At 46.0% G+C, this 24,039-nt stretch overlaps 1 protein-coding gene across 1 annotated transcript in view; it reads left to right on the plus strand.

Moving 5' to 3' along the window:
• Positions 1 to 24,039, plus strand: part of PDLIM1 (PDZ and LIM domain 1) — a 42,402-nt gene that overhangs the window by 13,127 nt on the left and 5,236 nt on the right. Inside the window, exons 2-5 of the mRNA XM_060101802.1 lie at positions 2,668 to 2,819; positions 3,890 to 3,974; positions 7,753 to 7,952; positions 21,791 to 21,942. Coding sequence (XP_059957785.1) covers positions 2,668 to 2,819; positions 3,890 to 3,974; positions 7,753 to 7,952; positions 21,791 to 21,942 — 589 coding nt within the window. The remainder of the gene's footprint in view (positions 1 to 2,667; positions 2,820 to 3,889; positions 3,975 to 7,752; positions 7,953 to 21,790; positions 21,943 to 24,039) is intronic.

Genomic DNA, 24,039 nt, shown 5'->3' on the forward strand with positions numbered 1-24,039 from the left:
ATGCTGGAAATCCCAGAGTTCTTAGCAGCTGAGCATATGAAAGTAAAAGGAAATTTCTATTTTCATTTTCTCAAGCTTTTTGCCCCCCACCGCCCCCATCTCCTCATTTTAGTTTTGTGAGTGGTCACAGTCCAGGATAGCAATGCTGGGGAAAGTGATTATTTGATTCCTTTTGAAATAGTCACTTTTTTAAAGGATGGAATGAAGCAGCATGATTACATATTTAACAACCACTAGATATTTTGGATTCAGTCACTCATGGGACAAATATTTATTGAGCACCTACTATGTGCCAGTCACTGCTAGGCACTGGGGATACCACAGTGCAAAAGGCAGACAAATCCTGCTCTCACATACCTTACTGTTTAGTAGGCTCTCAAGCATTATGTAAACAAACCCACAGAATAGATTTACAAACCTAACTGACAAGTGCCATGAAGAAGAAAGTGTATGAAAATGTTGACGGGGTGGGGGGGGGCTGGGGGAAGGTTGACAAGGGATCTAATTTAGATTGGAGGGTTCAGGAAAGTCTTCTGTGAGAAGGGTCATTTAAGCCAAGAAGTTAATCAGGTAGTGGCTATAGCAGGTGCTAAGGCCCTGAGGCGGGAAAGAAGGAAGGCCCCTGTAGCTAGAGCTTAGTAGGGGAATGGCACAGTCCTGAGGAACCTCATTAGTGATTCTGGATTTTATCCAAGGGGGCTTCTCTTTAAGACCATGAGAGTTGGTCGTGATAAATGAGTTCAATCAGGCTGTTCTCCCTGGAGACAGACTTTGCCAACCCAGAACCATGGCTCATCCCAAATAAAGTGATGCTTAGGGCCATTTGTAAAACAAGGGGTCTGTGTTGTTCTTTAGGAAAAGCTAAATATACATGAAGTCACACCAGGTCAGTCTTCTCGGGAAGACGGGCAGAAAATGAGAGGAATTTGTCTTTATGGCACATACTGGGTGACTCAGAACTAACTCCCTGAGGTCAACTGAAAGGAGTGCGGCCTACGCTCGCCTGTATAAAATATCTTTTCCCAGTGGCTGCATTAGAAGAAGATCCGAACCTTGGATTAAAGTCTTTTGTTTTCTAAAGGCCAGATCTCTGGTAAACAGATGATGGGAAAGCCAGAAAGGAAGGTTAGGAGGTCAGGATCTCTGCACTGGTTTCCACATCCTGCTACATTCCAGGAGAGTTTTGCCTGATAAAGTCATAGCATGTCTGAACCGGAAGGAACCTCAAGGATCAAGTCATCCACTCCTTATTTTGTGGGGATAGGGCACTGATGGGGGGATGGCCATAACAGCAGCCATCACACTAGCCCACCTCAGAAGGGTCAGTGTTTTCCGTTTGGCGAGGGCTGACTGGAAACCGACTGCTGAAAACTGCATCAGACACGGAGGCTCAGGACATAAGCCTTGTGTCCTGATTTGATGTCTTGAAAGGCCTCTTACCTGTGGTTCAGCCTTACGGAGACCCTCAAATGTTCATAAGATCTTCACTGGGCTCCCAGGGGTCAAGGGCCTTCTCCAAGGTGAGGCCAGAACCCTGTGGGTGCTGGGAGTCTGGGCGTACTCTGCTCCTGGAGGGCTTGGACTAATCATCAAGGAAGGTCTTTTAATGTCAAAGTCATGGACTGACCTTGGGATGATGGTCCTATTTTTAGTATATACCTTGGTTTAGAAAATACCTAATAGTGAAAAACCTCTCTGAGGTTAGTACTACTTCAAAATGAGCTCATACTTTGTTCATCACAATAGCATCTGTATTCACTTGAAAGATAGTTGTATATCTCCACGTTGATATTTATTCAGGTCACATGTAATGCTCCCTAGGCAGATGAATTTGATGACCCACTGCAGTCATTGGCTGGCTTCCCCCAAGCATTGGTTGCCCATAAATTTGGAACCACTGGGTTTAGAAGCACTGGCCTGTAAATCAGCCACCCAAAGGGGCTAACCCTAATAGTCAATTTCCTGGCTGGGAGGAAATGAACCAGTATAAACCTATACTATTGTATTTTAAAATATTCTTTGTTGCTTTTTTCAATTACAAAAGTAATTCAAGCTCATTGTATAAACCAAAAACATTACAGAAATGTAATACTGTGAACAGTTTGGTATGCAGTATCTCAATTTTTTTCTGTGTGTAAATAGCATATTATTAAGATTTTTATAGAAATAGGATGTTTCTGTACATAATGTTCTCTAAGTGTGTGTTTTTTTTAATTGGTGAGTTATTTTAGGGAAGCAGCAAGAGACAGTGGGAAGAACATTGGGTCTGCTTTAGGGTTTGAGTCCTGGCTCTGTATTATACTATTGATAGTTGGATGACTAGTAATACAGTAATATATCAGTTGGGTGATCCCAGGTAAGTCACAGATCTTTCTAAACCTCAGTTTCTTGGTCTCTAAAATGGAGACCAATATGGGGTCTGATACTTGCCTTCCTTTTTCACAAGGTTATTGTAAGGATCCAATGATATGGTATATAGAAAAGAACTCATTGTAAACCATAATGTATTACGTAACTATAAAGGATCATTATTATTGAAATTTATAATTTTAGCCTTCTTTCCTTTTTAAATGCTTTGATCCACATTAGTGAATACTTAATCCAGTGGTAACTTACTCAGTGGTTTCCTTGGAGACAGATGGTAACTAAGCCAGCTCTTTTTTCCAGGTCACTCCTGGAAGCAAGGCTGCTACAGCTAATTTATGTGTTGGAGATGTAATCACAGCCATCGATGGGGAAAATACCAGCAATATGACACACTTGGAAGCTCAGAACAAAATCAAGGGCTGCACAGACAACATGACTCTCACAGTAACCAGGTGAGGCCCATGGAAACACTCGCTCACTTCTGGTCGACTGGAAGCTGCTTGTGGGCAGGGACTACCTCACCTATTTCAGGATCCCCTACCCACCCAGCTCAGTGCCTTGTATGGTGTAGGCAGGCAGAAGGTCTGTGGAACTGAAATTTCAGGTTGCTCATTTTCCTGATTTTCACAGTGCTCTTCATAGTGTGGGCATCTTTCTCCAAGATATTTGCATTTTCATTTGACCTAACACAACTAACCAAAATTTTGAGGTAGTGAAATCAGTATAATGAAATGAAAACCATCTTGTACACTTCAGAGCCCTACCCCCATGGGAGATGCACTATTTTATTACTATCCCCTCAAAAGCACATTTATCCCTCATTCTTGTCTCCATTTCTATCTCAGTCCACATCTTCTCCTTCAAGACATTCATTCATTACAGATTAACTGATTTTTTTGATCCATTTACCAACACATTGAATAGCTCCATCTTGTATATATTTGGCCTTGTGCGGGGCACTCTGACAATAAAAGGATAAGTACAAATATTCTTTACCCGTAAGAGTGAAAAAATGCTACACTAATGAAAACTGAGACAAGACCTAGAGAGTTGCTGTGTGAATGGTACAAGGAAATCCTTTCCAAGCTCAGAAAAGGAGGCATCACTTTTGTTTGGTCCAGACACACTGCACGAACAAGTTGGTTATCTGGTCTGGATCGGGAACACTGGATGAGATAGAGGAGCTCGTTCCATCCTGAGCAGAGGTGGGGCGGCATCAGGCATGCCCAGGAGCATGGAGGAGGCCGGTGTGGCTGGGTCAGCGGTACAGAGCGCAGTGGGGGAGGATGAGGCTGGAAGAATGACAGCAGCTTGGGAAATCCCTCAGGGCTGAGCGCACACAGCCGTCAGACATGATGTCATGAGGTTGGTGCTTCCGAAAATCACACTGATAGCAAAATGGAGGGGAAGGCGGGGGGAGAGTGCTAGCAGTCGGGCAAGAGGGGTCACTTTCCCACTCCGTTTTTAGTATATTTTAATTATTTAGCATGCATGAAACAACAGCTTTGTCAATCTGTTGCAGATCTGAACAGAAAATCTGGTCTCCTCTGGTGACAGAGGAAGGGAAACGTCACCCATACAAGATGAATTTAGCCTCTGAACCCCAAGTAAGTACTTGGCCACCATGGCCCTTGCTCTCAGCACCCAGAGGCCTTTCTGCTTTTGACACCGCTAGGCACACTCCCGTTTTTCCTGCCCTGGAGGCAGGGGATAGGATGCAGGGGGAGGGCCCTCCGCTGACACTGCTGGGACCTGGCTCTTGTTTGGTTCTTCCCGTAAGGGAACTGCGGGAGGAAGGGGCTGGAAAACCCCAGGGCAGTGACGCCAGGGCCTGGGCTGGACATAGCGGGTAGGAAGGGGATACGGGAAGCGGGTGGAAGCTTTCCTGTGCAGAATAGGGTGGCAGAACCACGGCAAACTAGGGTGCTGACTCAGCTCATTATGGATTGCAGATGCAAATGAATCATGCCAGGGACAAAAAGAAGTTTGGGTCCTGAGGCCTAGAGTCTAGAGGAACTACAGGAAATTTAGTAGTAAACCCAGACATTCCCCACCCCACCCCAGATCCCGGGTCCTACTGCCTGGTTTCCAAGAGCCTTCGGATGGGAATCTCTAGTTTTCTTACAGTGAGATCTTAAAATTACTAAAATAAAGTGGTAGTTCATATTGGAAAATGTGATAGGGAGTCAATGCACAATTTGTTGGCCAAATAGAATTTCCTGGACGGGAGACTGTCCTGAGATCTCATATTTGTACATAATAGATTATAAGTGATTGTATTTCTTCTTTAACTACATCTCCTAAATTATCTACAATGAATGGGTACAAGGGGAGAAACGTAGAGAAGAATGTTTAGAACATCTTTGTAAAATTCCTCACACCTGATATGCTACTTTTCACAAAGTGTGTCTCTCGGATAAATTAATGAGTTGTTAGTGGTATGTTAGTAGGTAAGTCGATAATGGCTTTTGAAAACTTCTTTTAGACTGGTTTCTGATTGTTATACATTTAGCCCCAATTGAAGATTTGAACTTTAATTTTTTTTTCTAAATTTGGGACACTGTTTCATTTTTATGGTGTATTGAGATATAATCAAAAGATAACATATAGCTAGTTATCTTTTATACCTAAAACAGAAACTTGTATGAAATTGAACTCACTGGGTACATTAGTGTGGGTAAATTGAGTGGTTGTATCTGAATGGTTATTTTCTCAAATGTCTTCCATTAAACTGCCAGAAATGCAGTCACACAAAATGTTTCCCATTAATATAATAAAAATAATACTTAGTCCTAAGAGTCACTTTAAGGATCATTTTGCATCTGGCATTTCAAAACTGACATGACCATATTATTCTGTACAGCCCCTCTAAGCAAAGTTCATGAAATGGCATTCAGTCTATAAACTGGCAGTTGTGCAAACTAATTTAAAACATGCCACAGTCAATTCCAATTTCCTAGGGAGTTCTCAGCCACTTCATTAAATTTACTACAAATGTTGTTTTAATGTATTAAGTCTTTATATGTTTTATAATATATAAGGAATGATTTTGTTTTAATGTGGTCTATCTAAAATCCTAGTTTTCACTTCAGTAAGGCAATGCTTACATTTTAGTTATACTTTTTATATGTATTATACTTGAATTTTCATCTTAAACATATAATCTGAGTACCTATATTAATCTTTTGAAGGTAGTTTTCTTCAGATTTAAAAAAAATCTCCAACACTTTAACATCTAACTTGACTATACATTTCTTTTGATTCCAGTAATTCTTTGTTCATATGAAAAACTTCCCACCTCTCATTTTTCCAAAATCTTCCACTTCCAGTCATTCTAAAACAGAGGAATGAGTAAGAGCAGAGTTCATCTATAATTAAAGGATTTGTTCATTCATGTAAGGCTAGCCCACACCCCAGCTTATCTGAGGTCAGTGTAGTTACACACCTAGTTTATATTTCCTCATTATTGAGTTTCCTTGGAGACATAAATACAAAGCCCAAACAATGACATCATCCCTTCCAAAAGGCAGGCCCTGAATTAACCGCCTGACTTCTGGAAAGACCAGTATTCACATGGGGTTAGAGATACTCCTTTTATATACAAAACAGATACATTCTTAGGAGATTCTCTATAAAGTAAAAAATCAGAATTTCCAACCTGCATTTTCTACTGACTTCTATTCTAACTGAAAATGTGTTTCTATGGAAGGAGAAGGGAATGACTCTGGTTGGCTGTCTGCTGTGTGCTGGGCACTGTGCAATGGCTAAGAAAGAAGTATAACTTGCCCAAAGCCGAGCAGGGGGCAACAGGGAAAAAACTGAGACAAGACAGAAATATGAGGGCTCTTCCCTGGTGCTCAGCATCCTAAGATGCTCCTAAGGAATTGCTGTGGGGAAGGAGAGAGGAGGAAAGAATTGCAATCCTGGCTGCCGCTGTCCACCTGCCCCACAGAGCTGCAGGGTAGCCACTGACGGGGGCCAGAGTCCCAGGCCACCCTTCAGGAAGTCTGCTGCCATTAATGACCCCTTCTTATTCCTTGGGGTAGTTGTGCCATAGAACGTACTTAACCATTCTTTGATTACTGCTGAAGTTATTAACTAATTATACTTCCCCTTTGGTGAACAAGCTGTGGTTACTGAGCTTCTGTCCAACGTGGGTAAAGTCAGCTCAACGTAATGTATACAGTAAAACCGCACTGATTCCGACTTGTTGAAGAGGGAGACTATCTGAATCATCATAAACACATTTTCATGTTGTCTTTTAAGTCAGTACACAGTGAATTAAGCTGGTGGTTTTCATTATCGTTTTCTAAGAAAGTGTGAAAGACTTGAAGGTTTAGTGAAGGAAGAGGAAAAAAAAAAAGGAAGAGTAGTCGTTCTGGGCCTGGGTGTTAACAAGGAGTCCAGGATTCAGGAGGATTTCAGGGAGACCCAGAAAATAGGACGCACAGCGAGTTTAGTAGGCTGCACAGAGTACGCTCTCACCTGCGAGCAGGCTTTGAACCAGAACACCCATGCGGAAAGCATCTTGCTAACTGAGTCATCAGAAAAGCCGTGATTTTTTTCAAAAGGCGAATGTTAGTTTAAAAAGTTTTCGGGGGTGTTCTTCAAGTAGCTCCTAGGTGTTGCAGCTGTAGTGATTATCCACCAAGTCCTGGCAGTCCAGCGTGGAGGTGGAGGGCGCTTCCTCAAATTACAGAAAGAGGGGAATGAGCACAGGAGGAACTCCAAGTCCTTTCCTGCAGCTCCCCCTGGGCACCGCTGTGTAGCAGGTATCCCCCAGCCTTCCATCTGATCAGCCTTGGCCTTCTCCCACACAAGACACCAGATCAGTCATTCCCCGTAGCCCCTTCTGCCAGCACACTGAGGCTTCTCTGCCTAGTCAGCAGCTGCTTCACTGGTGACACAACAACCCTCTTATCTTGCTTCTCTGAACCGCTCCTTCCTGGGGAATTCATCTCCACCTTTTATCATCTCCTGCTCCTCACTGAAGTGATGCCAGTTCCTCTTCCTGGTACTTAATCCCTCTGGAAATGTGCCCTGAAAGGGAGTTTTAGCTCTGACTTGGATCCTGACAGCCCAGGGCATCAGGGGGTGTCCTGCCCAGGCGTACCCAGCAGGAGATCAGGCTCTGCTGGGCCTCAAGGAAGAACCAGGAGGCAGAGGTGGCGGATGAAACTGCATACGTGCCTAGCTCGTGCAACATCCTGGGTCTTGCCCCGTGTCAGGTGGGTTTGTCAAGAGCCCCTCAGCTAGTCTGGCATTGAGCCAGGGCCATCATAGCTCATTGGAACACCTCTCTCTCCCTGGCACTCAGCCTGTATCGTCCATCGAGGCGTGCATATTGGATACCCCTCTGATTTCTCCTCTGATCTCTGCCCGCAGGAGGTCCTACACATAGGAAGCGCCCACAACCGGAGTGCCATGCCCTTTACCGCCTCCCCTGCCTCCAGCCCTGCCCCCAGGGTCATCACAAACCAGTACAACAACCCAGCTGGCCTCTACTCCTCTGAAAACATCTCCAACTTCAACAATGCCTTGGAGTCAAAGACAGCAGCCAGTGGGCAGGAGACGAATGCCAGAGCGTAAGTAGGCCCGTGCAGTCCGCTCTGGGCCAGTCCTTGGAAGAGGCAGGCAGGCAGCGGGGAGAAGGTTCAGCCACTAGCCCTGGGAGAAAAATGCCTACTTTAGCACAGTTCTTTCTGTGTTCATTTTCCTCATCTCTAAAAAGCGGGTCATACCACCTGCCTTGTAGGGCTGTTGTAAAATAAGAAGTAAACTGTAAAATGCCAGTACTGTGTCTGACACACCAATTGAGTATTCACCGAGACCTATGTTATTATTATCCTGGTTTCCGTGGTCATTGTCTTCTTCTAAGTGACCATTTTCCTTCCTTGACAGCTCTGCTGCTTCCCAAGAAACTCTTCCGTTTTTATAGTTCGGGCTTTCTGCTTATGATCACCATTTGGTCTGAGCAAGGGAAGAGTACCTGAATGCAGTTTTCGGTGAAGCAGTGTTTGCCTTTTTCCCTCAAGTGGCCCAGGAGAGATAAGAGAAAGAAGTCCATGAGGATATAAATGTGTGTCTGTTAGAACAGGTTCAGATCTGGGGCAGAGGCAGAGGTGGGCTTGCCCAGGGGAGAGGAAGGGTTGCAGGTGGCCAGGGTGGAGAGGTCTAAGGAGGCATCTTGCTTAGGGCTGGGGAGGCCGGTCGCCTTTGGCCACAGCTGCCGCCAAGTCTTTATCCAAAGGATCCTCTGCATCTTCCCGGCAGAGGGGCCCAGAGTCGACTCCCTCCCAAACACTCTGAAGATGAATCCAGAAACACTGGGAATCCCACAGCCCATGGTAGAGAACTGGGTTTGAGGACAGAGAGTAAGAGATGGGATGAGTTGTCTGTGGTGGAAAACGGGAGGGACTAAGGCACGAGTTACCACCTCACATGCCCAAAGGTGGCAGGGAAGATAAGGACTCAAGGTCAGAGCTCTGAGAACAGGGGGAGCAGAACGACCCATGGCAGCTGGACAGTGCATGCCCCGTCCAGAGGGGGAACCACTCCTTGGCTCCAGCCAGACACCACATGCAGGCCTAGGATTCCATTTCTGATGATTCATTTCATCAAACCAGAAGTCAGAAAGCTTCTTTTCATCTGAAATCCCCTGATTTTTAGATGTTGCTGACAGTCAGACTTGTTGGAATATACCATGTGCTCCAAACTTGTCTGATCTCAGAGGATCTTTTCCGCTTGGAACCCTCAGTTCTTTTTTTTTTTTTAATTGAAGTATAGTTGATTTACAATCTTATGTTAGTTTCAGGTATTTATATGTATAAAGTGATTCGGTTTTTTATATGTATATATATATATATTTTTCAGATTCTCTTCCATTATAGGTTATTAAGAGATACTGAATATAGTTCCCTGTGCTATACAGTAAATCTTTATTTATTTTATATATGGTGGTGTGTATCTGTTCTGTACTCTTCAATTATCCCTCCCCCCTTCCCCTTTGGTAACCATAAATTTGTTTTCTATATCTGTGACTGTTTCTGTTTTTTAAATAGATTCCTTTGTATTATTTTTCAGATTCCACATGTGATATCATATATTTGTCTGACTTACTTCACTTATGTTGCTGCAAATGGCACTATTTCATTCTTTTTTATGGCTAAGTAATGTTCAGGGGTGTGTGTGCTTGCATGCGTGTGTGTGTGTGTGTGTGTCACATCTTCTCAAACCAAACATCTGTTGATGGGCACTTGGGTTGTTTCCATGTCTTGGCTATTGTAAATAGTGTTGCAGTGAACACTGGGGTACATGTATCTTTTCAAATTAGAGTTTTCATCTTTTCTAGATATATGCCCAGGAGTGGGATTGCTGGACCATATGGTAGCTCTATTTTTAGTTTTTTAAGGAACCTCCACCATTCTCCATAGTGGCTACACTAATTTATATTCCCAACAACAGTGTAGGAGGGTTCTCTTCACACCCTCTGCGGCATTTGTTCTTTGTAGACTTTTTTTTTTTACTTTACTTATTTTTGGCTGCATTGGGTCTGTTTGTTGTTGAGTCTTCGTTGCTGCATACGGGCTTTCTCTAGTTGCGGCGAGCGGGGTCTACTCTTCGTTGTGGTGCACGGGCTTCTCATTGTGGTGGCTCCTCTCGTTGTAGAGCTCGGGCTCTAGAGCACAGGCTTCAGTAGTTGTGGCGCATGGGCTTAGTTGCTCTGCGGCATGTGGGATCTTCCTGGACCAAGGCTTGAACCCGTGTCCCCTGCATTGGCAGGTGCATTCTCAACCACTGCGCCACCAGGGAAGTCCCTCTTTGTAGACTTTTTGATGATTGGCCATTCTAACTGGTGTGAGGTGATGCCTCATTGTAGTTTTGATTTGCATTTCTCTAATAATTAACGATGTTAAGCATCCATTCATGTGCCTGTTGGCCATATGTATGTTGTCTTTGGAGAAATGTCTATTTAGGTCTTCTGCCCATTTTTTGGTTGGGTTGTTGTTTTTGATATTAAGTTGTACGAGCTGTTTGCATATTTTGGAAAGTAACCCCTTGTCAGTCGTATTGCTTGCAAATACTTTCTCCCAGTCTGTAGGTTGTCTTTTTGTTTCATTTAGGGTTGGAATCCTCAGTTCTTATACTAGCTCTGAAGCCAATTTTGCTGTTCAGTTTCTTCTCAATTCACCTTTAACAAGACTCTGCCCAGCTGTTAGGGTGATTAAATGGCAAACCCACTGCTGCAGATGTAGGTTAGGACAGGTTAAGGCACAAGAGGTTCCAAACTACTTAAATGTTTGGGAAGAGCTATTGCGGAGGCCCTTGATCTCTCGAGAGCCCCTTGATCATACTGTGCACATAGTCCTTCTCCCCAAAAAACAGAGGCAGGTGTTTTAGGCACCTGCTGCATGCAGGTCCCTGTGCCCAGCACTGAGAGGGCCTTGCAATTTCCTTTTAAGCTTTGCAGGGCCTAGCAGGGGACTCTTTCTGCCGTGTGACTTTGGCTTTACAAGATGTTAAAGGTCACCAGCATTTATTGTAGTAACCAAGGCAAAGTGGCTACTAATGCTTCTTTGTCCTTCAATTCTGAGTCCTGCCAGGCCCTTCTGGCTTGAGATGATGATGATGCCCTTCACGGTGACTGTGGGGGCCTATGGGGTACCTGAGAAAGAGCGCCATGCTGGGCCCCCCTAAGCTTTCCACGGACATACCCCAAAGCTCAGTGTGGAGTTGAGTGGTGGAAACACCGAGAGCCGTGATCCCCATTCTTCGCTGCTTTTGTGCTGGGGGAGGCTGAGAACGTGACCCTCTTTTACTGTCCCAGAGTGGAATGTTCCATGATCTGGATTTAATAACCCAGGAAATGACACATCCTTAATTGAAAGGCTGCTATGCATTGGCAGAAATATGTGCCAGGGAAGTATTTTTAGTATGGCCTTGGCCGTTATTCTTTAATTAATGTCTTCTTTCTTCTTCTCTCCTGCTCCCCGCCTGTTCCCTCCCTCCAGTCTGAAACAATTCAATCTCTACTCTCTGGACACTGTGCGAGCCTTTCCTGCAGCCCCTCTCCCCTCCTGTGGCAGACTTTCTTGGCTACAGCAGGCTCTGAGTCTTTATCACAAGTCTCTGTCCAGATTTTCTCAGCAGAGGGGTCCCAGCTCCTGCTCTATCCCAAACTCTCTGAGGATGAATCCAGCAACAGTGGGAATACCGGCAACCCCTGGCGGAGGAAATGCCCTGTGCATGGGTCTCTGCTTACTGGTCTGTTCCTAGAGAGGCCACTTGTGCCTATCAGTGAAGGAAGATTCTTGTGCAAACCCAGCAGCTACCAGGTCATGTTGCCGCTCTGTCAGCAGAAGTCACAAGCGCTCACCCGCCACTGTTTAGTCTGTGAAATTCGCTGAGGTTACAGAATTGGCTCACTTCATGCTTTGCATCTGAGGTCATCACGGATACCCTGGGGCGCACTCTGAGTTTCTTTGTCGCATGCCCTTCAAAGCAGCCTGGTGTGTGTGTGGCCGTCTGTCTTGTAGGATTTCCCAGGGCCCCATCCCCATCAGACAAGAACACAGACAGCGTTGCCACTGCCAAATTCAACGGGGAAGGCAGGCCAAGAGGTGCCCGCCATCTGCCTCCTGTTCTCTCAGCACACACGGTTGAGTGGGAGGGCCTCTGGGTCAGTTCAGCTTAACAGTTGTTTACTGAGTGCCTACTGTGTACCAAGTGGGTGGAGGAAATGTGGCTCTGATCAGCAGAAAGCTTTCACCTGCCTTCTGACCCCTTTCCACTGAGTTTAGAGGCTCTGGTCATTTTCTGGTGATTTGGGGCCTGGATTTCATTATATATGTGATACTGCTTGATACTTTCTTAAAGGTGCAGGCTTTATAGATTGAATTCCAGCTCTGCCTGTTGCTAGCTGTGGGACCTTGGGCAAACCACGTAACTTCTGAAACTCAGTCTCTTCATCTATAAAGCAGATAATACGAACTACCTCACCACCAAATTTCAATGCGATGTGCAAAAACTATCATCCAGCCTGGGGCCTGGCCTCTGGTGGTGCTCGGTAAATGCTACTTGTTACTGATTTCAGCATGCATAAGGAGCTCCATACCCATCACTTCTCAGTACTTGGGGGTCCAGAGGGTGGAAGCATGTAGACAAATGTCATGGAGAAGATTTTGCTGTAACTTAGGGTAAGTTTCTTTCTTTCCCAGCACTGTAGCTTAAGTTCAGCCAACCAGTACAATTGATTACCTTCCTGATGGAGTGGTATTCATGGAATAAGCAGTTGGGCTCCCGTAGCCACCACAATAGTCCCAAGATACTAGCTCTTCCAATTTGTGTTCTCAGGTGATCCCCCCATAAACTCATGAGGCAGATTTCTAAGCAGGTACAGTGGAAATAAAGGGGAGCATTCATTGTTCTTTGTTCAGTTGATACCAGAGGGATTATATTAGCCCTGACTCACTGGAGTTTGGTCAGAAGAAAACCTCCATCATGAAGGTGGCTGCTTGCCCCTCTAACTAAACTTGCCCACAGCCCACAGAGAACTGGCCTGGGGGTCTGGATGTTCCTCCCTCTTCTCCTGGTGCCCAAAATTACTCCTCTGGTTTCTTATTAGATCCAACATCTAGGCCTTTGAAGATTAAAATTTAGGGAGCACTCTGACCAGGCTCCCCTTCCAAAAATGATTACATAGGGTTTCTCAGAATTGCATATTTGGTGAACATTGGGGTAACGAGGTTAGGGCAGCTCAGACATGAACAGTTTTTCTGAGTCAGCCTATATCTTTTCTCCCCACCTACATAAAAATCACATATTAATTTTTCTTTGAATAGTTGGTAGAATTCTCCAGTGAAGCCATCTGGTCCTGGGCTTTTTTGTTGCTATATATATATTTTAAGACTTTTATGACATTTTTTTTTTAAAAATTTATTTATTTATTTTTGGCTGCATTGGGTCTTCGTTGCTGTGTGCAGGCTTTCTGTAGTTGTGGTGAGTGGGGGCTACTCTTCGTTTCGGTGCACGGGCTTCTCATCGTGGCGGCTTCTCTTGTTGCAGAGCATGGGCTCTAGGCGTGGGCTTTAGAGTGCAGGCTCAGTAGTTGTGGCACACAGGCTTAGCTGCTCTGCAGCATGTGGGATCTTCCTGGACCAGGGCTCAAACCCATGTCCCCTGCATTGGCAGACGGATTCTTAACCACTGCGCCACCAGGGAAGCCCTGTTGGGAGTTTTTTTTTTTTTTTTTTTTTTGCGGTACGCGGGCCTCTCACTGTTGTGGCCTCTCCCGCTGCGGAGCACAGGCTCCGGACGCGCAGGCCCAGCGGCCACGGCTCATGGGCCCAGCCGCTCCGCGGCACGTGGGACACCCCCCCACCCCGGACCGGGGCACGAACCCACGTCCCCTGCATCGGCAGGCGGACTCTCAACCACTGCGCCACCAGGGAAGCCCCATGTTGGGAGATTTTTGATTACTGATTCAATCATGTTATTTATTATAGGTCTGTCCAGATTTTTTTTTCTTTCATGATTCAGTCTTGGTAGGAATTTATCTATTTCTTCTAGGCTATCCAGTTTGTTGGTAAATAATTGTTCATAATAGTCTTTTATGATTTTTTATTTGTCACAGGCATGGTAGTGTCTCCTCTTTCATTTCTGATTTTTTGTTATTTCAGTCTTCTCTCCTTTTTTTTCTTAGTCTAGCTAAGGGTTTGTCAATTTTGTTGACCTTTTCAAAAAACCAGAGTCTTAATTTTGTTCCAGTTTTCCTATTGTTTTTCTTTTCTATTTTATGTCTGCTGTAGTCTTTATTATTTTCTTCCTTCTGCTAACGTTATTTATTTATTTAAATTTATTTTATTTTATTATTTGGCTGCGTTGGGTCTTCATTGCTGTGCGCAGGCTTTCTCTAGTTGTGGCGAGTGGGGGCTACTCTTTGTTGCAGTGCACGGGCTTCTCGTTGTGGTGACTTCTCTTGTTGTGGAGCACAGGCTCCAGGTGCACAAGCTTCAGTAGTTGTGGCACGCGCGCTCAGTAGTTGTAGCTTGTGGGCTCTAGAGCGCAGGCTCAGTAGTTGTGGCACATGGACTTAGTTGCTCCGCAGCATGTGGGATCTTCCCGGAGCAGGGCTCGAACCCGTGTCCCCTGCATTGGCAGGCAGATTCTTAACCACTGTGCCACCAGGGAAGTCCCCTTCTGCTAATTTTAGTTTGTTCTTCTTTTTCTTGTTCCTTGAGGTGTAAAGTTTGCTTATTTGAGATCTTTCTTCTTTTTAAATTAGGCATTACTGCTATTATAATGTTTTTCCTCAGCTTTTGCTATGTCCCGTAAGTTTTGATATATTCTTTTTTCATTTTCATTTGTCTCAAAATATTCTTTAATTTCCGTTGTGACTTCTTTGTCTCATTGTTCATGAGTCGGTTAATTTCCGCATGTTTGTGAACTTTCCAGTTTTCCTTTTGCTGTTGATTTCTAGTTTCATTCCACTGTAGTCAGAAAAGATACTTGGTGATTTCAGTCGTCTTAAATTTGTGAAGACTTTTTTGTGGCCTAACCTGTGATCTATCTTGGAGAATGCTCTGTGTGCACCTGAGAAGAATGTATATTCTGCTGTTGTTGGGTGTAGTGTTCTGTATGTGTTAGGTACAACTGGTAGGTACAACTGGTCTATAGTGTGGTTCGGGTCCTCGGTTTGCTTATAAATCTTCTGTCTGGTTGTTCTATCCTCTTTTGTTCCTTTTTATTCCATGGTATGGATATACCACAGTTTGTTTAACCATTCACCCATTGAAGGACATCTGGGTTGTGTCTTATTTTTGGCTCTTATGGATAAAGTGGCTGTAAAGATTTGTGAACAGGTTTTTGTGTAACCATAAATTTTCATCTCTGGGATAAATGACCAGGAGTACAACTGCTGGGTCATAAGGTAGTTACATGTTTAATTTTACAGAAACTACCAAACAGTTTTGCAGAATATCTGTACCATTTTACATTCCTACTTACAATGTTTGATTTAGTTTCTCCGTATCCTCTCCAGCATTTGGTGTTGCCACTATTTTTTATTCTAGCCATTCTCATAGGTGTGTAGTAATGTATCACTGTGGTTTTAATTTGCACTTGCCTTGTGGGTAATGATGTTGAACATCTTTTCATGAGCTTATTTGCCATCAACATATCCTCTAGTCCTTTTCTGGATATCTGGGCTCAGATCACCTCCTGCCTCTCAGCCTCGGCTGTTTTTTCAGAAGCCTCCACCCTCTAGGGAAGAGGGACAGTGTACCCAGTGGAACCAAAGAACAAATATCAGATGGTGGTGCAATTTATCAATACAGAAGGATAGGTTTGTATGTAAACAAGTTCTAATTTGTGAGAAATAAAGCCACATGCTCTCCAGTCCACCAGGCTGTCTCCCAGGTTCAAGAATGCAGGCAATGGCTACCAACAGTTTTCTCAGCAAATCTAACCACTTTATCTTTAGGGGTAAAGACAATTTTACAAGTGCAGATGAATTATTCCAATTATGTTTACTCACTCATTTTGCACCCACTCATTGTATAACTAGCTCACATGTCACTTTAAAAAGAAAACTGAGGGGGCCTCCCTGGTGGCGCAAGTGGTTGAGAGTCCGCCTGCCGATGCAGGGGATACGGGTTCGTGCCCCAGTCTGGGAGGATCCCATATGCCGCGGAGCGGCTGGGCCCGTGAGCCATGGCCGCTGGGCCTGCGCATCCGGAGCCTGTGCTCCGCAACGGGAGAGGCCACAACAGTGAGAGGCCCACATACCGCAAAAAGGAAAAAAAAAAAAAAAGAAAACTGAGGGACTTCCCTGTTAGTCCAGTGGTTAGGACTCAGCACTTTCACTGCCATAGGCCCAGGTTCAATCCCTGGTAGGGGAACTAAGATCCCGCAAGCCACGCAGCATGGCCAAAATTAAAAATAAAATTAAATTAAAAAAAAAAAGAGGGCCTCCCTGGTGGCGCAAGTGGTTGAGAGTCCGCCTGCCGATGCAGGGGATACGGGTTCGTGCCCCGGTCTGGGAGGATCCCATATGCCACGGAGCGGCTGGGCCCGTGAGCCATGGCCGCTGAGCCTGCGCGTCTGGAGCCTGCGCGTCCAGAGCCTGTGCTCCGCAACGGGGGAGGCCACAACAGTGAGAGGCCCGCATACCGCAAAAAAAAAAAAAAAAAAAAAAAGAAAGAAAACTGAGGTATAGGTTTTCCCTGGGTAATTCTCCCCAAGTTCCTTCTTCCTCTCCTCTCTTTTTCTTTTTCCTGTCAGACTCCTGGGGCACTTGAAGTACTCAGGTTCCCAGCTGGAAGCAGGGTCAATAACAGCAATGAAGCTCACAGAATGAACATGCTCTGCTGCTCTCAGGGAAGGTCAAAATTTAAGTAGAAGAGACTTACCAGCTGGTCACTTGCAACGGGCTGTAGTCGGGGGAAGGGAAGCCACCACCCCTGTATGTCCACAGCTGCTGGTCCCTGCTCTTGTCTCTCTCCCTCCCACCCTCAGGGGACTGTGGGAGCCTCCCATCCCCAGGTCAGGTGATGGGCCACCATGAGGAGTGGTTTCAACCAAGGTGGGGATAGAAGTCCAGTTTCCCCACTCTACTGTGTTGACACTGGAGGTTACTGGAGGCTGCTCATTATTGCTGGAGTGGGAGTTCTGGCTACCCACATGCCCTCCACAGACTCACTGCAGGTGAGTGGTGGCCTTGTCACTGCTGGGTGGGGGTGACATACGGGCTCCCTACTGGAGCCTGGAGTGTATGACCACTGTCATTCCTTGGGTCCCAAGGTCTCTGGCTGGTCTGCCTTCTTCTGTCCCCCTTTCAGAGTCTTCTCTTTAATATAAATTTTATTTATTTATTCATTTATTTTTGGCTGCGTTGGGTCTTTTGTTGCTGCGCATGGGCTTTCTCTAGTTGCGGCGAACAGGAGCCACTCTTCATTGTGGTGCATGGGCTTCTCATTGTGGTGGCTTCTCTTGTTGTGGAGCACGGGCTCTACGTGCACAGGCTTCAGTAGTTGTGGCACGTGGGCTCAGTAGTTGTGGCTCACAGGCTCTAGAGTGGAGGCTCAGTAGTTGTGGCGCACAGGCTTAAGTTGCTCCACGGCATGTGGGATCTTCCTGGACCAGGGCTCGAACCCGTGTCCCCTGCATTGGCAGGCGGGTTCTTAACCACTGCGCCACCAGGGAAGTCCCCCGAGTCTTCCTGTGTTCATCTTATATAGAATGTCCAGGGTTTTTAGTTGCACTTAGTGGGAGGAATAGGGAAACTTATGTCTACTCCATCTTCCCAGATGGGAAAACAATTTTTATGAAGAGAATGTCTTCTCCTGTCTGGATGCATCTTATAATTCAAGTAATCCCTCTTTGTGTCCCAAACTTTGTCACACACACAGGCAGTTTTAGTGCAGAACCAAAGCTGACTTAGTATGTGAGAAAATGATGCCATTAAGGTTTTATCAGCAGTGGGCGTTTTTTTCTTATGGCTTCCTTGTTTTAGTTGAGATTTATATACAGATTATTAAGTTGCTGCCATGGGTGATGGCTCAAGTTTAAAAAAAAAAAATTTAAAGAGTCTCTTATGTCCCCACTCTGGTCACTTCACCGTCCTGATGGTGTAGATGCTCATCCCAGGGTTGCTGTTCCAAAGCCATGGGTGTGCTTTTCCTCTGTTCTCCTTGACCTTCTTACCTTCACCCCGGCTGCTCTTTTGGCTGGAACAGGCCTTTGTGTCACATAAGGTCTGCAGGCTCAGCTTCTGAAATCCTCCTCTTGGAAACGAGCTCAAGTGGAGTTTTCTTCTGACGTTCTAAAGACCACCAGCCTTAAACACCCAGCTACGTCAGCCACCTCGTCAGGCAGAGCACCACCTGGTTGTGATATCCCTGGGGAGACAGGCCCTGTGGTCAGGGCCTAAAAGACTGAAAGAAAACAAACATTTAGGGAACTGGCGTACATTCAGCACCAAGTCTGACTCAGGGAGAAACAAGAAGCAGGAAACATGAAAAGTGTAATGGATAGTTACTCCAAAGGAGTTAAATTTGATTAAAATATTGTATTTTGTTATTAAAATTGTAAAGACTGGGTTTAGAAGACTGTGCTTGCTTTTAGTGACCCACTCTCAGAAGTTTTTCTCCTGGTGACTCAGTCATGTAGCTCCTATTTTTGAGAGCTTATCACTATAGAATTCTTCCTTTCAATGCTGTTACTATATATAAAAAGTGAGAATGCTTTCTTTGGGGGCTCCATTTCTCATGGATGTTTTTGTCCTAGGATTTTTTTAAAATATATTATGATGTCATTTGTCTATATCTGATAGTCTAACATCTAAGACTTGGGTCTTAGGATATTATCTTTGAATTAAGCAGATCAATGCTTCCAATAAGGTGATGGGTATTGAAAGTGCTTTATAAATTGTCAAGTGGTAGAAAGATATTATCATTATTTGAGAATAAATAGTAAGCTGTTTTCTTTTCATTAATCATGGAATACTTTCCAAGACCATTTGCTGGAAGAATATGTGATGACCTTGTAGTTCGGCTTCTGTCATTTTTAGCAGTCCCTTGGTGGCTTCCAGACATAACAACATACACCAAAGAAGGGGAAAAATTCTCCCCAAGAACATTCCACGGTCTGATCTTGATTTTAAAATAGTTCTAAGTGTAACAGAAAAAAATATTTGTCAAAATAACATAGTACATTTATTATAGGGCAAGCTCAGAACTCAAGACCCAAAGAAAGAGTCCAGCATGTATCTCAGACAACAGGGCTGAAAAGCTGGGCCACAGGAAGACTGTGGCCCCTGGTTACAACCGCTCCTCAGGGTGGCCCATCACCTGCCTGGGGGACGGAGGGAAAGAGACACGGACAGAGACCAGCAGCTGTGGACAGGCAGGGGTGGTGGCTTCCCTCCCCCGCCCCCCCCACCGTGGCCTACACAAGTGACCAGCTGATGAATCTCTCTACTTGCATTTTGACCTTCCCTGAGAACAGCAGAACAGATGTCACTCTTTGAGGGCTTTGTCCTCTATTGTGAAAACCTGGTTGTAGTCAAAGGGAAAACCTAGAGCTTCACTGATGCGAGTGACCCTGCTTCCAGCCGGGGCCTTGAGTCACATTTAAAATGGAATGTGAACTGATTATGCAATGGGTGGGTGATACACTGCACCACCATCTGGTATTTCCTCTCTTGCTCTACTGGGCACACTGCCCCTCTTCCCTAGTGGGTGGAGGCCTCTGAAAAAGCAGCTGAGTCTGAGAGACAGGAGGTGATCTGGGCCCAGGAGGCTGGACTGCCCATGTCCCTGGCACAGCCCTGGGGGATTCCCTGCAACCCCACAGGAGCAGGGAGAGGGTGCAGTGAGGAGGAGAAAGGCACTTAATCCACTTCTCTAACACCTACCATGCCCCAGCCCTGTGCCAGGCGCTGATACAGGGCAGGAACACAGTGGTGAACAAGGCAGGCCATGGCCCTGCCCTCATGGGGCTTACTTTCCAGGGGAAGACAGACCATAAGGAAACAAGTATAACTGATGGTGAGTGAGAAACAACATGGAGAAAGATGCAGCAGAGCAAGGGGAAGAGTGACAGGGATGGAGTGGACTGTTTTAAGCTGAGGGTCGGGGACCCTCTCTGAGGAGGGACATCTGAGCAGAGACCTGAGTGAAGTGTGGGAGCCACGGGGCTCTCTGGGGAGGGAGCGTTCCAGGCAGAGGGAGCAGGATGTGCAAAGGCCCTGAGGCTGGTGTGTCCTAGAAACCCCATGAAGGCTGGTCTCACTGGAGTGAGCAAGGGGTGCCAGGTGATGTGTTTGGAGAGGGGAGCACAGCCACATCTTGTAGGGCCTTTCTACTTTTTGTAATGAATATTTACTCCAAAGGAGATGAATTTGGTTAAGCTTGTGTCTTGTTACTAAAACTGTGAATATTTGGTTCTGAGTCAGATGGGAACACTTGGAGCCACATCCCCACACAGTCTGATTCTTGTGTTTAAAATACCACTCTGGCCTCTGGTCAAAAAAGTAAGGCGGTCCTGGGGGCTGAGAGTGGCGGCAGAGGAACAAGTTGCGAAGCTGGTCAGCCGTGCTGTTAACAGATGGCGTGGCTGGGACAGGGGAGGAGGAGGTGGTGCAAAGGGGTGGGACTCAGGAGAGACTTCACAGGTAAAGCTGACTGGAGTTTACCTCCTTTCACTTCCCCGAAACCAGGCAGCAGAGGTGTCTCCCCTGGAAAATGGGCCCTGGGGGAAAGAGGCCGCCAGCTCTGCCCGTCTCACCCTGTCGTGGGGAGCCCAGAAGGACACAGGGAGGTGTGGGCGGCAAGGCCTGGCTTTTGCCCCGTCCCTGGGCCCGAGCTGAGGCCTCTGCCCCTCGCTCAACCGAACAGCACTTCACTGTTTACAAAGCACTTACGTCGAGAGCGTCATACTGAGTGGAGTAAGTCCGATAAGGACAAATATGTGATACCGCGTATGTGTGGAATCTAAAAAATGGTACAGAGGAACTTATTTACAAAACAGAAAGAGAGTCGCAGATGTAGAAAACAGACTTATGGCTACCGGGGTTAAGGTGGGGTGAAGGTAGAGGGGTAAACTGGGAGCTTGGGATTGACATACACACACTACTGTATATAAATAGATGACTAATAAGGACCCTGTGTATAGCACAGGGAACTCTCCTCAACACTCTGTAATGGCCTATTTGGGAAAAGAATCTAAAAAAGAATGGATATAGGCATGTGTATAACGGATTCACTTTGCTGTACACCTGAAACTAACACAACATTGTAATTCAACTCTAATAAAAAAACCAAGAAAACAGAAAACAAAGTTCTTGCCTTTCTCATCCTTGCCAACAACGGTGTGAACTGAGCAGGGCAGACACTATTACTTCTGTGTGGTAGGTGAAGAGACCAGAGCTCCTTGCTGTGAGAATTAGGAGAGTTTATGGAGACAGAGAGAGCCTTTCGATGTCAGCAGCAATAAAGAACACTCATTTCTGCTCTGGGGAAAGAATGTGGCCCGTACTAAGGGGACCCAGCTGAGTTTTTAGTGCTCGGATTGTGGTTGACATTTTCCCTCCTATAAATGTTCTTTCGACATCATGTTGTTTATGTAATTTTGAAAGAAGCACGGCATTCCCATTCCATAGGATTAGGCTAAAAAGTAATTGAATCACTGAAACTATTTGGAAAACTAGCCTCTTACTGTCTGGAAGCAGCAGCCGGCTCTGCCTACAGACACCTCACAGTATCGGCAGGAGGTCTATGGCTGCATTAAAGAAGGCTTCGTCCATTGGGATCATTTCTCTCCACCCTTTGATTCATGGGTGCCTTCTCTTGGAAGGGGGTGCCTGGTGAATTTTTTTCTCCTAACTTCTGACATGTCCTAATGAACTTGCAAACATTCTTCACAGCTTAGACCACTGTCAGCTTCCAGGCGGACTCGTCATTGACAAAGAATCTGAAGTTTACAAGATGCTTCAGGAGAAACAAGAGTTAAATGAGCCTCCGAAACAGTCCACTTCATTCCTGGTTTTGCAGGAAATCCTGGAGTCTGAGGAGAAAGGTAATCAGTCGTGTGTGTGTGTGTGTGTATGGTCAGAGGCTCTTGTTCAAGGCCTGGGCTGAGGAGCAGTCATTGCTGAAACACAGATGAACACAGCCCTGAAGACGTGGAAAGAGCACAGTGTGCTTTGCAAGGCGTGGCTCTTAAAAGGCTAAAAACTCTTTAAAAAAAAAAAAAAAAAAGAGGGAACTCCGTGGCGGTCCAGTGGTTAGGACTCTGTGCTTTCACCGCTGAGGGCGCGGGTTCAGTGCCTGGTCAGGGAAATAAGATTCTGCAAGCTGCGAGGCCCGGCCCAAAAAAAAAAAGAAAAAGTGGGGTGGAGTGGGAGGAGGAATGAATGAGCTCCCAGCCACACCTGCCTAGCTGTTTCCTGTCACAGGCGCATGGGGAGGCTGAGGACGTGGGGAGCTTGACTGTTGTGGGATTCTGTCGTCTGTCCCTTGGCCACTGGTTTGGTTTGAGTCCACACACCATGTTTCTGTGGTGGTTGGCACCTGTGAGTGGGTGAAGGCCATGGGATGTGAATGACATGCAGAATGAAATGAATCAGCAGCAGTGAAGCCAGGCTCTGAGCTTTACTTTGGGGCCATGTGCTTGTTCTTGCTCTAGGGAGGATGGCTTCCTGAGAACCGGAGGGCCCCCAGTTTGGCCACATCCCTCCACCAAGTGACCTTAGGCAGGTCTCTGAACCTTTCCAGGCTTGTTGGCTCATATGTCAATCAGGGATGAAAACCCTTTTCTCTAAGACTGGTGTGTGGATCAAATGTTATAAATTACACAAAACACCTGTCACTGTGACCAGCACACAGTAGGTGCTTCGTAACTGTTATGATGTTTGAGACCTCATCAAGAGGCTCCAGGCCAGCCTTAGCTTGTGCACACATGAGCTCCAATGCCCGAGGTGCCCAGGGCCACACATGTGGCTCTGCAGGTCTCAGGAGACAGTCTTTACCCTCTACACATCATACACTCTGTGTTTCTTACGATAATTTTCAAGTGGGTGGCAGCAAAGCTGTCTCAATAGCTTTGTAACAACAAGGAGAAATTTCTGGCAGATGGGTGTGTTGCAGAAGAGATGGTTTTTTCCCCTTCTCACAAAGGTGACCTGTGAGTGACAGCTCTCGGGCTTGCCCACCTCCCAGGTGGTCATTCACAAGTGCCTCTGATTCTCACCATCAGCCTAACTACCAGTGAGTTCTGGAGAGTTGGGTTTTGCAGCCCTTCCTGGTCTCAACGAGGCCCAACCCTCCATACTCTGCGCTGTCCCTTTCCACGAGGCTCGCCGGAGCCCTGCCTTCTCTTGCTCTCTTCTTCTTCCCAGCGTGCCTGCCTGTGAGGAGAGCTGGTACTTCTGAGAGGGACACTTGATTGTTCTGTTTCTGAGACCCGCTTCAGCCAGGCTCCTGAGGGGTTGGTTCTTTGCCCAGGGCGGCCAGTGAGGGTCAGAGCTGAGTGCCCTCTGGAAGAGTCACCTTCCGCCTGGAAGCCCCCAGCTGCAGAGATGGCTTCGCAAGAGTCCTTCCTGAGCTGAAAGTTCCCTCCTGAACACACTCAGCACCCAAGCTTCCTCCCCATTTGGGTGGTTCTTTAGAGAAACTGGCAATTTACAAGCACAGGATATTAGGAAAATTCTTATTTTATGCTAGAAGGATATTGTCCCTACCAGTAATTTCCCGCTCTGCTTGGAGTACCTGTGCAGTTTGAAAGGAATGAGTCATATACTCTGTATTAAGTTCCAGTCTTAGCCCAACTGACAGATGATTTGGGGGCCAACCCTAGAGGATGATGGTCTTTCAAAACGTGAGAAACCACAACTATACTCTGAGTAGTGGGTGCAAAACCCTTCAGTTAAGAGAGGAAAAGTCAGTCCATTCCAGCCCAAAGTAGAACATAGACAGACATTGCAGGGCTCACCTCACTGCATGCCCTCAGGTCACAGAGGTCACAGAGAAGGACTTGAAGCCCAGGATCACTGAGTTGCCCTGAGGTGGCAGCTCCCTGCTCTTCATGCTTCATCCCTTCCATCCTGTATTCTTACCTGCCAAGCCAGTGGCTTCCATTCTCAAGGCTACCTCATGGTTCTAGTTGGCAGCTGGT

This window comes from Mesoplodon densirostris, chromosome 1 (assembly GCF_025265405.1).
Source record: "Mesoplodon densirostris isolate mMesDen1 chromosome 1, mMesDen1 primary haplotype, whole genome shotgun sequence".
Taxonomy (NCBI): Eukaryota; Metazoa; Chordata; class Mammalia; order Artiodactyla; family Ziphiidae; genus Mesoplodon; species Mesoplodon densirostris.